General features: G+C 44.0%; 1 protein-coding gene across 1 annotated transcript in view; it reads right to left on the bottom strand.

Annotated features, from left to right (window-relative positions):
* The window catches only part of FNBP1 (formin binding protein 1), a 92,378-nt gene extending 74,282 nt beyond the window's left edge, over window positions 1-18,096 (bottom strand). Inside the window, exon 1 of the mRNA XM_068656472.1 lies at window positions 17,861-18,096. Within this exon, the coding sequence (XP_068512573.1) occupies window positions 17,861-17,884 (24 nt within the window). The 5' untranslated portion in view covers window positions 17,885-18,096. The remainder of the gene's footprint in view (window positions 1-17,860) is intronic.
* Window positions 18,097-18,384: the final 288 nt, after the last annotated feature.

Below are 18,384 nucleotides of genomic sequence, written 5' to 3'. Positions count from 1 at the left end.
AGATTAAATCTGAAGAAAAGTAATCACATTTCTCTTTGCCAAATAATCACTGTATGAAGCCTCTCTGAAACCACCCTGTCCTTCCCAATAGAAGCCTCTCTCAGTTCAGCAATAAGCTGAAAGCAAAGCTAAATGAATGCACCAAAGTAGGTGGAATAAAGAAGGGGAAACACTGTACAAAATGCTGACCCACCAAAAGCACACAAAGCATTTGTTCAGTAGGGAAAACGAATAATTGAATCGGAGGCAAATTACCAAACAAACATCAATTAAATTACATGCTACGATACAAAAGGAGGCTCTCCCACGCACATCTTGCCTTTGCAGAGTCAATAGCACAGCACGCACACAGCCAAGCTATAACCTTCTGTGCATTGTGGCTGAGCCATCGGAGATACTCAATCGAGGATGCTTGAGATTCTCCAAGAGGCACAAGTCAATTGCAAGCATCTAAAGAGGTAAATGCAACTCCATGGCACCAAAGAAACATTCATCCAAGCAGTACAGAGATCACGTCACCGAGCTTTGTAAAACAGGAAGAAATAAATGTTTCCTACCCTACAAGCTTGACATTCACAGAACACACAAAACTAGAGTCTTGTAACCCCATCATCTTTTCCATCCACATAGGAGAAGTTCCTGCCAACCTGCTCAGAGCATCTGAAACCGGTGGTAGCAGCAGCAAGGATCTGGGGGTGGCCCCATGCTAGCGCTGCCTGCACACACGGTGCTGACACCAGGCTCGGCAACACAGCAGCGGAAAGTGGGGAACCACAGCACAGCCGGTGTGACCAGGTGGTTTGCTGCCTGTCCCACAAAGCATCTCTAATAGGGCCACGCTGTGAGCCCCGGTGGAAAAAGTTCAAGCTCAGTTTGCTAGCTAAAAGGTAAACTAAAGTTACAGGCACTAGGAAGTAAGCAGGGCAGCAGTACTGAGTGAACAAACCTAGCCTGGCAAACGGGGGCAATTCAGCTCACTTGATCTTAGGTCCTTGGGTTCAGACAGAAGTGTGGGTATTTTATAACATGTGCTATACCGTGACAGCGACACCAGGGTATAGGTGTCGAGCCTTCAGAAGGCTTGAATAAGGGTGCATCATCACACCCCTAAATATTCTTTAGGAATGTAATTTCAATTATCTATTAATCGAGCTTTCAAGGCATAGAGAAGAAATAAAAACACTAGCCAAATTAAAACATTTAGAACTGCAGCGCAATGGAGCTTGGATGAAAAGCCACATGTCTGTCACACCAGTTCCCTCGCCCCATCTCCCAGGGCTACGTGTTTGCCTAAATCTATTATCACTGAAATAAGTGTCAGCACTAAATGTTTTGATTTGATTCAATTCTTGAACACGCAGCTGTGACAGCTTTATATTCAGTTCTGAACAGTCAATTGCTACGAGCTCACGCTCCTCAGACAGAAGTATGGCTGCAGCAGGTAACAAAATGATGCTTCACCCATCTAGGTAACTCACTGAAATGATTGGGTTAAACAGATGCTTTGATTTAGAGATTGAAAAGCTTAAAAGTAGACTTTCAAAAAAAAAAGTTTAAGACTCTACAAATCTGTTCACATCCTTCCCGTCCAAGAAGTGCCAGACAGAATAATGTTTTTGAGGGAGAAAGGGGTATTGGTATACTACACATACTGGTTCTACTCTGCCATTTAAGCATCAACTTACAAGCCTGAAATGGTGCCACGGGAAGTACCCATAAAAACATCAGGTTGATTGCACCCAGTCTCATTAAAGCCACATTATTTTAGTTTACCTAAACGTAAAGACAACCACTTTGTCAACATAAATCCTAAGACTGTCTATTGAGATTAAATGCTTATTAAAATGTGCAATAATGTATCCATGGGCATTATATAAAAGCATTAATGAGCCTCATATAATAATAAACTATACAATAAAACCTAGAGCACAAGGAAACTCCGAAACCATTAATACTACTAGGAAAAGGTTCTTACTAACCTTGCTAAGCACAACATTTTTCAAATATAGATCTTGAAATTCTTTATAAAGCTGGTAAGGCTACAGCAAGTAGACAAGAATTTAAAACTCTCTTTTAAGGAGTTTAGAACCAACAAAGCTCCCGGTATTTTAGTGACACTGCAGGCTCTTGTAACACTGAAGGCATTTACAAGTGCTAGCAAATTAACATGCTGCACCAACTCATTTGGTGAACAATCTCATTCAGATCTTAAGCTGCTTGTCCTGTGTTCTGAATGTGTTAGCAGGCTGAAAAAATCTGAGGCGCCAAAGATATTTTCTGAAAGGGTGCTACAGTTTTTCAAGCATAAAGCAGCTTGCTGTACTTTGGACTGATTACTGGGACAGCGATAAAAAGCATTCCTTCCTGAAGACAAACGAAAACAAAGACCACCACATGAATAGTGACGTTATTCGTTACAGGACTAACACAAACTAGGGTTCAGTGTTATTAAAATTTTCATAATGAAAGTAATGGGAGAGCTGCTGGTCCAGTTCTGAGCCAGCAGCACAGCACACCATATCCTACAGGAGCATTTCTTAGTGAATTATTTCCCTAAGACTGTCACAAAAAAAAGCATGCTATGCACAGAGCACGTGTGGTGAAATCTTGCGAATAGAAGTACACCACCACACGATGCTGGTTTCCGCTCTTCACATGTTCTTGGAAGAGCAAGTAGAGGACTATCACAACAGAAAAATAAACAGAGGGGATGCTTACATTATAACGTGCTGGCTGTGTTGTCCTGCCATAGCAATAACAAACTAAGAAGCATCAAAAAGGACGGCAAGCGCAGCGCTGCTCTTTCTACCACTGCCGTGGGAGGAAATGAACAACTCTTTGCTCTGGTTCCAAAGTAATGGATTCCCCAACTCTGAAGTCCATCTGGCACAAACAGCACCCACAAGCTGTATACAAATCTCTTAAAGTTCGCTTCCCCATACGCCCACCATTCAAAATAAGCGGCTGATAACACAGCAATGACGCCAAATTCCAGCAGTTCGTGCATAAAAATGCCGCAGACAGCTCAAGAGTAGGCTGGCGTCTTGCAAGAGAACCAGAAATTTAGGCCAGCTTGTAGCTACGCTCTGCCAGCAGCAGCAGAAACAACGTGATGTGCAGAATACCACGTCAGTCACTTGGGTCGCTCTCTCTTCCAGCCAGAAGAAAACTGCAGCCCACTTCCAACGCGACTTCTGCACGGTTGGTTCTACAGCAGGAGCCTGCATGCTGGAAGGTGGCAACCAGCTCACCCCATGCGGCTGCATGGGAGGCAGAAGCCGCCTTTGGAATGGCCAAGTGGGTATTGCAACATGCAACAGCCTGCAAGGAGGGATAAGTGCTTCTTACAGCCCGTTATTTTTGAGCAGGGTCATCTAGGCATCTTGCAATTACTCCTTTAAGGAGTAATTAATGCCGTAAGTGAAAACATTCTGCCCTCTCTCCATCACCCCTATGCAACTTGACAAGCCTAGATGAGGAGGCTTAAGCAGATGTCATTAAATATTGATGTTATTTATTTTCATGCCTATTTATTTGAAGGGAATTAATTACTGTATCGGAAAAATAATTATTTGAAATGCAGCTATGACACATGCAGACTTCTTAGAGCATTCAATGAACACAGCCATTCTAGCAAAGTGAATCCATTTTGGGAATCTATCAGCATATTCTATTGATTTTCAATATAAAAAGATACAGAGTAAATAACCTATTTTTAATGTGTAACTTTGGCTCAGTACAGTAACTATTTACTAATTTACAACATGGTAACACATGAAAACTTTCATAATACAGGTGCAAGAAAGATTATTTTTTCCCCAAGCCAGGAGAGTCACGAGGTTGGAAAGGTTTGAGCCCTGTGTACCAGGTTCTATGTCCTTAAGTGACACGGGCTGCTTCCTCCCCATCTTCCTCGTCTTTAATTCATGTCACACAATCTGCAAGATAGGGCCCACTAAAATTGCTGCATGTTTGTGATTTCTTGTTTGCAAGGAATTAAGGAGTTGTTAGAAGTATGCAATAAAACAAAAGCCTCTACTGTTCCTGCATGAAGTCTCCCCAGAATGATCCCACAGGATACAGAGGCAAGTTGCTCCTGGCAAGTCTCTTTCCAGTGCTCTGGAGTCTTACATTCAAAGTCAATTATTTCTATTGCTGTGATGGTTGATATATTCCATCCATCTGTATGAGGCCTTCCTTCATCCGACATGACACTTTCTGACTCAGAACTCAAGTCTGCAAGGTTATCACACCATGCTTCTGTTGACATTTCTGGAAACAGATTGCAAATTCTAAAGTACATGGTGACTTGAGCTAATCTTAAAGAGTAATGCAAAAGGAGAGACAGAAAAATAGTATATTTTGGTATAAATAATCTACTCCTTGAAAGGAAGGGATGTGGGAAGACAATGGAAGATAATGGGATAGTAACAAAACAACTAGTACTGCTGCAGAACATCAGAAAAGTGAATTTTTACCAGAGCTCAAGACTGAAATGTAATGCAGAATCTGCATGTAAAAGCAGAAAAGAATTGTAAGTGAGGATAGGAAACACACAAAGCTTTAGAAAAACATGCCTGAAATGAGACCTAAGGTTTTGAACATTGCTTTGCCTTGCAAAGACATTGATGCAAACAGCGACAGATGTTCAGAGAGCAGAGTCAGCATTACTAAACTAAGCATGATGATCTAAATTTCTTATTAACCTCAAAAAAAAGCAAAGACCCATAAAGCAAACAGACACAACGGGTACATAAACAAAAAGATCAGGCCTTTAGCTCTTATCTACACTCAAGTAATTGAAATTACTCACATGAGTAAGGGCTGAAGAATATGGTCCAGTCTCTTATGTGACTTAGTTTATCAAGACAACCTGAGTAATGCTCTACACAAGCACAAACATAATGCAAAATGAAGCTTCTCATAAGGGCTTCATATTAGAGTGACAGTAGTAGCAAAGTAAAACTAAATCCCATGAGTTTATCCTCTCCCTGAAATTAAAAGGCTGTAACTTAAGGAAAAATAATAAATTTCACAACAGATAAACCCCCCAAAAGGTATATATACTGTTCATGTCTTTGCTTTATTGCCACCCTTATCACTTCTATTCAATTGCACTTTTCTGTCTGTCCTGAAGAAAATCACATGCCTTATCAACTTTAAAAACAGTTGTCTGAAAACACGTATCTTAATGTAGTTTAGTACTTATACAACAGTAGTTAACATTATCTTGGGACAGGAAGATCAGAAAAATATTTGTTTGTTTTTCTTATTGTGAAGACAAAATGTAGAATAAACATCTAAACATCTTCCAAATCTGGACTTAAACACAAAGATCAGTTACTTACTGCATTTTAAGAACAATTTTTAAATTGATTGTTTAGTTGAAGTGGAATTGTTAGGTAAACTGAGTTACCTATCTTAGAAAAAAGACAGAAATCTAGCCTCGATACAGAGGTGTTCTGTGACAGGAGGTCTACCAGTCCTGCAGTAATCTGTATCACCTCCCACTGTTAAAAACAAACACAAACACGTGCCTGCCTTCCTCCTCTTCCCCTTTCACCCACTACATTGTGTTGCCACTTCACTGGACTGAAAAGCACACGAGCACAGAAGAAACGCACACAACAGGAACCTCCTGCCCAACTTTTGCCATGTGTGGTTTAGACCTACTGATCTCCACACAGCAACTGGAGCTGCTGGGCACAGCTCCCTGAATGTCCCATGACCCCCCAACTATTTTATAACACAGGGACAGACGATTCGCTTGATGAACAGTTGAATCATCTAAAAATATGAGAGAGGATATTGACTTGAACCTACTAGATGTTTATCTGCCAAGCAGGGGAAGAAAGCTTGGCCTCTGAACCAGGGGAGGAGGGAGAGGAAGAGAAAGACAAATGCATGCTTACCTCTTACACAGAGGATGAGAGTAAGAAAGGGAATTTCTCACAATTTGCCAAGAACATCCCCTCCCTCAACAAGGACACTGAGGTCATGGAGACAGCACCTTCCACTTAACAGAGTTCAGAAGCCAGAGCTTTGGTCCAAGGGTTCACTTGAAACCGTTACTGCCCTTAGCCAAAAGACAGGAAGTGAGGAGCTTTTTTTCCCACAAATCCTAAAGTTTAAACCCATTTCCCAAATACTGGAGTTTTGGCTGATAAATACAAATGGGCGGGCCATGAACCAGAAGGACCTGGGAAGTTTACGTTACGGTAGGATACCTTGGCAGAGCATCTCTGAAGCCCAAGCTCAGTGGAACACAAGAGGAAGAGAGCATCCACCAGCTTCCATGGGGACTTGCCCCATATCTTCACAGGCACAATTAACAAAGAGTCACTCTAAAACTGCCCAACCTTTATGAAGTCCTCAGGCCTTTTGGATGTATTTGTTCTTTTATGGAAAGGACCCCAATATCCTGTAAGATGGGAAGCTACTGCTTACCTGGTTTGGTGTGCAGACTGCAGTAAAATGAGACAAAGTGGCCAAGAAAAGAAGACAGAAGCAGTATCATATGCTCTACCCCCCCTTTTTTTTTTTTGATTACTCATGTATACAAGTGACATTCATAATTATGAGTGTGTGTATTCAGCAAGGTTACTCACACATTACAGTTAATTCTTGCTTACGAGCACTTAATATACAGAACAAAACTCAGTCATACGATTCCATTCCTCATCCAAGTTAATGATAGGATTTCCAGAAAAGCTGAATGCAACCATGACATTTTTATCCTCAAGAGACTCGTGTAATTGTAGACTCTGTAAATACACACAAGTAAACACAATCTTGAAATGCTGCAACATTAAAATGTAATACAATATGCAAAGGTACCCACATTTTCTCTGTAGTGACTCGTAAAAAAGAAAGGTGTATTTCCCGGCTTTCAGATGCTTAATTCTACTAATTTAATATGTGACCATACCTATTTTTGGAATGATGATGGAACACAAACACAAAGGAGAGAAAACAAATTATTAATGCAATACCGTGAATAGAGCTATGTAGTTCATGTATTTTTTTTTTCCTTTTGTACCCTCAGAGAATCTGAGCGTTAAGCACTGTACCACACAAAGAGAGTGTATTAGTCTTCTTCTTTGAGGGTGATTTGTGCCTGCAGCTTTTCTTCTTTTTGTTTGGGGCTCATTTTCTGTTTATTTTCAAAATTCTCCTCATCCCAGAAAGCCTCTTGAAGTGCATTAGGGCTTACACATTAGTCCCAGACTGTTTAATTTAGCCCTAATACCTTGAGGAAGCTTCAGGATGGATTGTTGCTATTCTGATTATATTCTGATTAAGGAATCAATCTCACCCCCTGCTGCGAAGGTTGAATGAATGCCTTGCCCCCAGAGGGAAATCAGCATTGCTCCACTGGCCAGCAGCTTCCAAACATTGCATACTCCAATGCATTATGATGACAGAAAAACACGATTCTTTCATTCTGATTTTATATAGGGTTCTGAATTTCCACTATTTTGACACTTAAATGAAAGAGATTGACTCTTGAAGAAGTATGGATTCTAGCTTTTTACTACCCCACCAGTGTTCCTGATTTTTTTTGTTCCCAGAGGTTAACCCACAACCAAACCACAAAAGATAACCGTACCAAGCCAACAACACATTCAACACTCAAGTTAACGTAAACATTTATACTTATATGCCTGAAAACCATACATATTGAAGAAAGCTTTCTGACCCTGTGTGAGTGGAGTGTGCAACTTTGTCATGTTGTTAATAGCTGCAACTATTAAGTGTTGCAAATCAACTGCTAATAACCAAGAGAAATATTTATATTTGTATTGTTTAGCCCAGAAAATGTTTTTCTTAGCCGGAACAATTCAACACATTCCCACAAACAATATTGCCACTATTACACACCAACTTTATAGTCAAGACCAAGTATTTTCAAAGAGCAACCAAGGGTGCAGATGGAGTCTCCAAAGATCCCTAAATTAGGTGCATGTGTTTCCCAACAGCACATCTCTTGCAAAAGTCGTCTGCTTTCAACAATTATAGCTTTCCTATTTCAAGATAATTTCATGCCAATCACGCTGGAGCTCTGGAAAAGGAGCTTTCAGCAATTTTGTACATAATACTGGTATTAAGATGACAGATGAGAATCAGAGCAGAAGCCACAATGGGAAAGGAGAACAGCCCACAGTCACGCAGAAGAGGAGGTGCAGAGGCGCTCAGAGCTCATATCGTGCTACACCAGGAACAGATGCATGCTTCCAGGCTGCTCCGTTGGGCTACTTCACTGCACCTCAGAAGGCTGTACACAGCCACAGAAACGTTATTTTGCCTTTAAATAGCTAGGATTCAACCCTATCTCCCCCCACCTTCCAAAAATAAGGCTGTAAATCCCCAAGGCACTGATTTAAATAGGAAGCGAGTCACACATATCATGTGATACGCATTCTGATTACCTAAAGGATAGATAGGCTGGTGCATCTGCCCAGCTTGCAGTTTGGGTTTTCGGGTAAAAAGCACACAACGGTGATCTTCAAGCACGCCTCGATGACTGGTGGTGGGCTGTCCTCGAGGAGGATCCCATGCAGCCTTTGGGATCATCTGATGACAGTGACATTGAGAAAAGCAGCACTGAAATTACTAACCCAGACGTGCACTTCTGAAACGCTCAGGGGTTGTGCACTCCACAGTCTGAAGGACAGCTTTGCTACACAGTCCTTCAGCTTTTACACGTTCAGAACATACACCAGAAAGCATCCTCTGTACAAGGATGTTTCACATTTCAGAGCTGTAAGGAAACACAAGCTCTTGACCAGCACACCCAAGTCTTTCCTTTTGCCCTTCTGGCTACACTTCTCCTGTAACAACACAAGCGAAATCATCTCAGACACTCAGACGGGAGAGGTGAAAAGACATTTATGTGGTGCTCTACCACAGCTCTCTCACTTTGTCCATTGCCGGCTTTCCTTTCACTAGAGCAGGATCTTACTGACACATTCTTAATGAATACCACTCCTATACGCTCCACATTTGAGAGATCAACAGCCCTCGTGAGGGCAAGAAATATTTCCCTTCCTCATTTAACTTCTGAGAAAACACACTTTCATTCACTCACTGCTACGTGCCGATCTTTTTTTTCTTTTTGCAAATACAGGGTAAGTGACTTAAAGCAAAAAAAAATGAACTGCTTTAACAGAAAACATGATGCAGAGTGAAAAACATTGTCTACGTGTATTTTAAAGCTATTTGCTAGACAGTTCCTCAGACCCTTCTACACAGAAAGAGTGCAGAAAATGAAAAAATGAGTGCAGGGTGAAAAAACAGCGTGCGTGCTTCTGGATAAAGCTCTCACTTGGGGATGCAGTCAAATATTCTCTCACAGTGAGTAAAGATGCAAAACGCAACCACAGAAGGCAATGTGCATACATTTAAACCAGTAAGTCAACTCTACTTAAATATTACATGGAAAAAGCCACACAAAAATTGCAACGCTACAAAGCCAAACATGCAAAAGACAGCTGCTAGGCCCCTTCACTGCTCGTCTTCCCTACGTCTCATCTAATCTTCATCCTTTGCCCCACACTTCTTCCTTTCCATTACTCTTTCTCCCGATCCCATCGCATTCTTGGCTTGTGACTGCTAATGCACTGCTCTGTAATTGTGTGCACGATCTCACCTCGCTCTCCCAGCCCTACCAACCCTACTGTCCTCACATGCCCCTTTATCTAAGTTGTCTCCCTGTTCCTGGTTCCCAGGCCTCCTGGTTTAAAGGCCCTATCTCCTCCTGCTGTTCCGTTTGTCCAGTTAGCTCTGGTTGTCTCAAGCTCCCAGGCTGGCAATCAGAACCTCACACGCTGCCAGTTCCAATCACCTCTCCTTCATTCCCACTCCCACTACCCTGACATATCACTGCAATACCAGGCAAGGTTCCCAGGCAAGCAGCTCCACATTTCTGCACCCAGTTCCTACCCCGAGCTCTCCTCCCCCTTCCCCAGCACTGCAGGCTCAAGCCCGTTGCTTCCTCTCTGCCCACAGCATCTCCTCCCCCTCAGAGGAAGGTGGCAGAAGAACCACTGCCATTTTGCTGAGCCCTCATATTGCTCCCTTGCTGCCTACCATCTAGGGCGTGTGAGCAGCCAAGGGACATTTGCCGTGGGTTGGCACAGCCTCAGATCCTCCTTGCAACCACACAAAGCCCTCCGAGGCCGAAGCACCTCGCTCCCACTGCGACTGCTGAAGCCTTCAGGACTATTTCCACTGAGTACTCACAGAGTGAGATTTTTCCAAAGACTTGCAAGCTTGCCTAATTTGGGCAGATTTTCTCTCAAGACCAGCAGAAGGCATATCCCTGTTCAAGAGCTATTGTTTGCCAAACTTCAAATCCTTTCTCCAGTGAACGCGAGCACTGCAGCTTTCTAAAACCAAAGAGGCAGTGCACTTAGCACATGCGAGACACTGGCCCTGGTAACAAATGAATAACCCTGACTAATCTAAATAAAAAAAAAAAAGAGGCAGGCACATAGAAAATGACACTGAACATGCCAAGGTGGAAACAATTTTAAGCCACAGAACATAGAAGATCCTAACAGAAAGTGTTAAATCACCTTCATGAGAAGAGCCACCAGTCTAGAACATAAGCTAAGGGAGAAAACTGTCCCAGGCAGCCCATAAGCAACTTCTCCGAGTTAACAGAATTGAGCAGTCTCCAAGAATTCAGTTGGTAAAAAAGAGTAATCGCAATATCTCTGCAAGACAAACATTCTCCTTTCACATAGATAATACTCCTTTATCTGCATATCCACAGACTCAGTGCAATGCAAGTAAAACTTTTGAACTATAAAACAAATAATTGGTGAGAAGAAGTGTACCTGCTGTTCACAGGGAATAAGTGTAAACTCTGCAAACTTCCCTGCCCTTCAGATACAGAGCTACCAGCAGCACCCGCCTCAGCACAAGGGTAGAATTCAAAGATTTCTTTTATTATTTTTTTTTTAAAGTACCAAGCAAAAGCACTTAAATACTGAACAAGAGACAGCCAAACGACATGTATTTGAGATAAGAAGCCTACATTATTTCCCCTACAACAACAACCACCACCACCCCCTATGGCTTTCTTTATGATTACTGGCCGTGGGGATGCCTAGGTAGCTCACTGGGGACCACCCTTCTAAACCAGACATGAATTCCAGGGTGACTCCATTTCAGAAGTTTCATTCCTTCACTTGGATTTTGAAGGTGGCTGGGGGATTCCTGCTGTTCTTTTGGTTGTATTTCCAGTTAGATCGAGTCTTCCCCACATAAATAAGGGACAGCATTGCAATAGGACTGCTTCTCTGCAAGCTTTACAACACACCCGGTTACTGTAGTAATCAGCAAGGAACCCTGAATAATCAGCACTTCAATTCCTGCACTTTGCACTGCTCTATACTGCAGGTAATCTAGAAACCCCATCCAGACTTTTTTTTCCTCCCATTTTTAGATGCAAGGAGAAACATTTCACTAAGTCTATCCAGACAACAGAGGCAAAGCAATCATGTAAAAATTCCAAAGGGATCCAAATCACCCCCATCACATCTGCTTGAGAAGATGAAAACTGTCACATCCTATACATAGATGTGTGTACATAAAACACATACAGGATGGGAAAAAGTAGTGGATTTTAGAGCCAAAACTATTGCTTGCAAAGGAGAACTAAGACTTCAATATGTCAACAGACAACAGTGTTTTTCCTCTCACCAATGTAACTAGCTCATTGTTTAAACAAAGTGTGAAAAAGAAAAGTGGAATTTCCATGCGTGGAAGGAAGAGGAGATGTTTCATCTGAAAAACGTAAGGTTATGTTGAAGGGGGAAGTTATTTTAAAATATTTATATGAATGCTAAGGAAAATCAACAGAGCATTGGATTTGGGTGGCTGGATTAGATTCAATGCATAACCAATGTCAGCAGCACTATTTCAAACAGGATGAAAATGAGTTTCCAAAAATTCATTAGCAGGTTACCTTTCAGCAATCAACAACAAAGGCACTCATGTAAAGTGCATTATTAAGTTACAGTCCAGCAGCGGCTCCTGCTCTTCATGTGGAGCATGGCTTTTGAAATTCTGCTTTAGCAGAATGTTTCACAACATGAGTAACACTAATGAGCTGCAAGGAGTCCAGAAAAACATTGTCTCATGTTTGACTGCTTTCCCACATGGTTCAAGAAAGCGGGGGATCTCGGGCAGCCGCAATACAGATGGGACAATTCTGTGACTAGGAGGGAAAAAAAGAGAGATTCTACAGTCTTGACTCATGCTGAAAGATCGTAAATCCCCCGACAGTTAACAAATAGGTAGAAAATATAAGAATAGGCCAGGGACGGAATTATAGAAGTCCTTTCTTAAAGCAAAGCAGAATTGTAAATGAAATTACTCAGACACACATTCAAGACCTAGCGACCTCTTTAGAAACCAGAACGGAATCTTTCTACTCAGTGTGCCTGGAAGCACCACGGCTGTGCGCGGAAGCCCTGCAGCACAACCCGCTTCGCTTAGACTTCTGAGAGCAGCAAGAGACTTTCCCTCGACACATCATCCTCCCCAACTACTTTTAAGATAAGGAAAAAGACTGCAGTAGCATTAATTGTAAAGAACACATACAGGCTGCAGGAGCCTGAACTACCATCCTGTGCTAGGCAAATGCACAGAGGTGTGTATTGCAGAATTAAGATACTCTCTAATGACTCAACATCTCTATAAACAATTTCTTACTCAGTAATCTACATACACAGACTGACCACTTAAAACAGACAGTGATCCACTGTGAAATAAGAGGGAGATATTCCTGTCAGACATTTTTGCTGCTTCACAGTTGTCCAAATAACTATGCAGAATACTGAGCTAATGAAAAATGTACTCTGCTTTGAAGTGCCCATCTCCAGCATTCTGTACACAGCTTTTACAAAGGGCCTTGGAATCAACAAGCCAAAGTTATAAATATGATGCATTTACTCCTGACCTCAATTTTTTCATGGTGGTGTGGTTTTCTTTTCCTCCTCCTTTCTTCTTCAGACTCTCACTATTTACTTTTAAAAGGTGCCTTACTCTGGGTCACTCTGCCTTACATATTTTTGTAGGTCAAGTTCCACCATCCTCTTTGAAATGTAAGAAAGTTTTAATGTTATTAAATGAAAACTAAATTTCTACTAAATTGCAGAGGCAAAGGGGGGCAGGGACACAGTTCTGCCTCTAGGAGTTGTCTGAATGCTGTTAAATAAGTTGTAACAACTCGACCAATTTACAATAAAACTCACTTTTCATAAAAGCACTTGCCATTACAAACTTTCTATCTTGCAAGCAATCCATCCAACCACCTTTGAAGGTTAGACCCGTTACCTTACATTAAGGAATCTCTAATAATGAATACAGAGAGAGTTAATTAGAAGTAGTTTTGCTTGCTAAATCAAGAATCTGTGCCCTTGTCCCATCAGAGATCAACGGCTTTTCCTTTCACAGAGATTGAAAGTTAACACCCCAAACCAAGAGCAATTGGGTGTGGGTGTGTGAGGGACCATGAGGGCAGAAGGATTTATATTTTATGCACTCAGAGAAACAAGATTTGGCAAATAAAATTAATAATCCAGTGCCTCCAACCTAGATCCAGCTCTGTAGATCCTCTTACAAGGGAGCACACTGACAAGAACAGAGTCTTCATTTAAGATCACATTTGACTCCAGTCCCCAGGAAACAGCACTTTGTAATGGCATCAAGGTCAAAGCCACCTAGATTCTTCAGACAGATTCAGAAGGTGACTCACCACTAAATGCAGCACCTATACATTATAAATACTGTTAAAGAACAATACTGCATTCAAGAAAGTTGAAGAAATTGAAGACTACAGCTGTTTAAACACTACTTCTGCTGATGAATTAGATATGCAGGTACTGAAGGAGGAAACAATTTATCAGTTACAGGTAGGAAGCAGGCTTTAAGTTCTCAGAGGCACACCTACGTTTTGCTTTCTGGCTACAAGGAATAATTAGCAGAACATGGTCTACAAGAATCCACTTGTCTTCATTCTGTGAATTAAGAAATTATTATTGCCAGAAAAATCATTTCCTAAATCATAAAAATGTTAGAGACGATTCACATTTATAAGCAGAATGAACTCTATACAACTAAAATAACTCCTGACGAGATGTATTTATTTCATACTGAAGCACACTGAACACTGCAAACAAAAGGCCCAGTCCCCAAAGTATCAGTCATGTGAGGAGTTGGCCAACAGAGCCCGTTGCATAAAGGCAGCAAATTAAGTCCTTTGCAAATAGACTGCTCACCTTCTTGCAGGTTGAAAGGACATTGACAGCTGTTAGCAGACACCCAGCCACACAAAGGTCAACAAAAACTTGGATTAAATCACATTCTCACCACTTAATCTTTTTTTTTTTTTTTGAACTTTACATTGGGGGGGGGGTGGAATCAAACCCAGGGTGTCTGCACCTCTGAAACACTCAGAGCAAATAGATGGATCTTCCCACACTGAATCCCTTTGCTGCCTGCACTTGCCACGCTGTGAGACAGTGTTTGGAAACACCAGAGGTTTTCCTGGACCACTTAACCACAAATTTACACGTAGCTCCCCCAAACTACACACTGTACCGAAACTTATCATCAAGAGAGTTCATTCCCTTCAATACACCAAGCGCGCAGCCACAGCCTTTCCCACTCAAAAGACAAGGACCGAAGGGCTGAGGTCGGTTTTAGTGCTGTTTGCTGTGTAATTCCTACCACTTGCTTCCAGGACTCCATCCCACAGCAAAGGCCGCTGGTGGGAAGTCGCTGAGAACACAGCAGCATTTCACTAGCTGAGGCAGAGCAGCTGGACACGACACACTGGTAAGCATGTTCTTCCTCATTACCCAAGAGAGGGGAAGGATGAGACATCTCAGTGTGCTTTACAGCCTATCTCCCTCAAAGCCTAGTTAACCAAAGTCACACATTGGGTCTCTGCGCTGGTACACAATCTCTAATTACCACTTAATGCTAGCGTAAGTATTTAGAAAACAGTGGGAATGTGAAAGACCAAACACAAAGCAAGTTCTGTGATCTCCTACCTGCCAGCCCTACCAGCTACTCTTGAACCAGAGTGGAAAACAAAATGTTTCGGTGACGACAACGTTGCCCTTCACCCACCACTTCCCCCTGACTCCCACTGTTTGGGGTGCAGACAGACTTCTGCACTGAGAGCACGGCACAGCCACTGCCACCCCACAGGGCACCCCACACACGGGGACCTCCATCAGATACATGAGGCCTTCAGGTTTTGCTCCGTCACACCGGATTGCTCAGAGGCCCCAGCTGATCTCATTATCCCGAGTGTTTAACCTCACAGTGGATGCAGACGATGCCCTACTACCTTTAGTAGCTCTGCTCTGCTGGCTTTGGGTCCCTGTATGCTCACAGGGCCAAGCCTAAAATGAAACCAGAAGTCTAGATTTGACTGAAATAGCCACAGAACTTTGCAATAGGATTTGCAGCCTAGAGGAACCAGACACCCTCCCAAAGTGCAAGGCTAAAAATCTGTCTTGGGAATGACGTCCGTGTTGCTGAAGGGGTTTTATTGCTTCTGAGGCACACGGCTTTCTGCAAGCAGCTTTTTCCCCCCAGGAACACAGAGAAATCCTACCAAATCCATGCACATTAACATGCTACTTGCTCTTAAGAGTGACCTTGATTTTGCTTCTCCTTTGTTACATGAAAGGGGTAAACCCTGAACACGTGCCCACTCTGGTAGTTCTGCTCATCTGAGATATAAACTGCAAGCAACCACCACTGGTCTTCCAGCAGATTTTCATTTTCTAAACTCCAATTGGAAACACTTCTTACCTCCTCAGCTTCCAGTCCATCAAATGGTTGCAGCAAACCATATCCCAGTCACACCCTAAAGCAGGCATTTGACATTTACAGCACCTGTTTGTATGCCCATTCCCCGACTACCTAAAACAAATACTAAGTTTTAAGGTAAACAGAAATTTAATTTTGTTTGAAAACCACCGGGCTCAACAAAGGCAGCGGTGTGTATTGAATACAGGTTGGTTGTAAGGTTCCTTTCCCAGTGAAAGATGGATATGGCGAGGGTAATCAGTGTTTTGGCATAGATACCCAGAGCACTGGAAACCGGTGAGTTTTCAAAGCCCTGCCTAGTTGAAAACACAGCAAGTCCTGCCAACCCAAGTACCAAGAATCATTTAATCTGGTTGCTCAATTATTTTCCTCAGTAAACCACTACACTTCTCAAAGCACATCGAAGACATGGAAAATAACACTTTGATGCTGCTAAAGACAGAATTTCACCCACAAAATTTTGGGAAAAAGAAGCTGTTACAAAGACATGCCTGCATACACACCTGCAAAGATTACCATGAACAGAAAGGACTATTTATAAGCACTTCTCTGCTTGTTCACATACAGAAACCTCTCGGTATCGCTTGCACTCTTTAAGAATACAAGAATAGCTTCTAAATCCATCTTGAAAACTCAAAATTTATTTTTCTGTGTCAAAATTGTTACGCTGGCTCATTACTTTAATTCCATTCAAACTGTTTAATCTCCCCCAAAGCATCCAAGATGCAGAAGGCAACTGCAGGTTTTCCCATCAACGTGCCCATGCAGCAGAGCTGTTTAAATACTGATCAATCACAGTAGCATCGTTCCAGCATTTCATCGGTACACATCACCTCTTACTCCGGAATACACAAGCATACCACAGCCACCCCTCAGCGAGCATTTGCCCCCTAATTTATTATCTAGATCTAATCTGATCTAGCTGTATCATGACCACAATGTCACGGCAAGATGAGATGCTCACCGAACAGAGCAGTAACGCATCCCGGAAGGATGGCATTCAGCACGTATAAAAGAACCATTCCTCCACGGAGATGGTTTTAAAGCTTTGATGTGCTTACATCTGAACTTACACCGATTGCCAGGCACAAGGAGACGAACACAGGAGCGAAACGCTGCAGCGCCCTGCAATCCAGATGACGCCCCAGCACTCATTTATGACTCCTTGTTGCAAACAGCGTTCCCGTGCCCCCCAAGAAGCCCACCCCAAGGAGCCTCCAGAGCCTGGAGGGCTGCTCACACGCCTGCTGCCCACCGCCACGGCCCTCGCTACCAGGTTTTGCTCCCGGCTCCCCCCTCACGCTGCCAAACATGGCTGCATCGCCTCCTCTTTGTGGCTGGCTCTGCCTTTCCCCTTCGCCTTCTCAAACTTCTCCTACCTGCCTCCCCTGGTGTTCTCCGAGCGGGGCCTGATGAAGATCCCCACTGGCCTTCTACTCGCCTTTACCAGCTCCACTTTTCCCAGCGGGGGCTCGGCGTGAACCAGAGGCGTTACGCTTCCCACTTCTTCAACCAAGGAGCCTCTGAGCCCCAGCCGTGCCTGCTCACACCCCTGAGGCAACCCCTACAGCCCCCATAGCCCCCCTCATCCCCTATACACCCCCTCACCCCCACCCCACAACCCCCTCCCCACACCAGCCCCTCAGCTACCACCCCCTCCCCAGCCCCCCTCTCACCATACCCCTCACAAACCTCTACCTGAGATCCCCCCTACCCCAAATACCGCATTCTGGTGAGGGCTGCAGCTGCTTTTTCACTCATTTTTCCACACGGTCCTCACCCCACGGGGATCCCCCCACACGAGAAAAGTTTCCACGAAGGGGTGCGGGGAGGGAAAACGAGCCCCCCACCACAACCCCCTTCATCCCCTTACCCCTCACCACAACCCTTTTTATCCCCTTACCCCTCACCCTTATCTTTTTACACCCCTCACCCCTCAGAAGAGCCCCGGGGGCCGCATTTTCCCCTCAGCACGGACCGTTACAGCCCCCCCCTCACTCACCCACAGCTCCGTGCCCCAGCTCATGGCTCCGCTGAGGTAAAAGGGGGGCCGCCGGGGGTCTCGGCGCCCGCTTCTTTAGGCTGCCTCCCTCCTGCCTTTTCCCTCTCTGTCCCCCCTCAGGGCTCTCGGTGCCCTCGGCGGAGGCGAGGAGCGGGCAGGGCCGGGCGCTGCTTCACCACCGCTCCCGCCTCATCGCGCCGCAAAATGGCCCGGGCGGAGCGGGGCGGGGAGGGGAGGGGGGGGGCGGAGGAGGGAGGGAGGGAGGCGGGAGGGGGGCGCTTGACAGCTCGGCCGCACTGCGCAGGCGCGGCCGGGTGGGTGTGTGGGGAGGGGGGGGAGATGCGCGCACTGCGCAGGCGCACAGGCTGCGCGCCCCCGTGCCTGAGGGGGGCGGCGGGAACGCGCTCCCACCCCCCCCTTCCTCAAGTGCCTCAGCGCCTCTTTCCTCACTCCCCCACTCGTGTTATTTTTATTATTTAGGCGTTAGTTCTGTTTATGTGATTGGGATGCGGGCATCCCCCCCC

Source organism: Anas acuta, chromosome 20, assembly GCF_963932015.1.
Source record: "Anas acuta chromosome 20, bAnaAcu1.1, whole genome shotgun sequence".
Classification (NCBI taxonomy): Eukaryota; Metazoa; Chordata; class Aves; order Anseriformes; family Anatidae; genus Anas; species Anas acuta.
The sequence above is the reverse complement of the archived record's forward strand: the minus strand, read 5'-3'. Positions and strand labels throughout refer to the sequence as shown.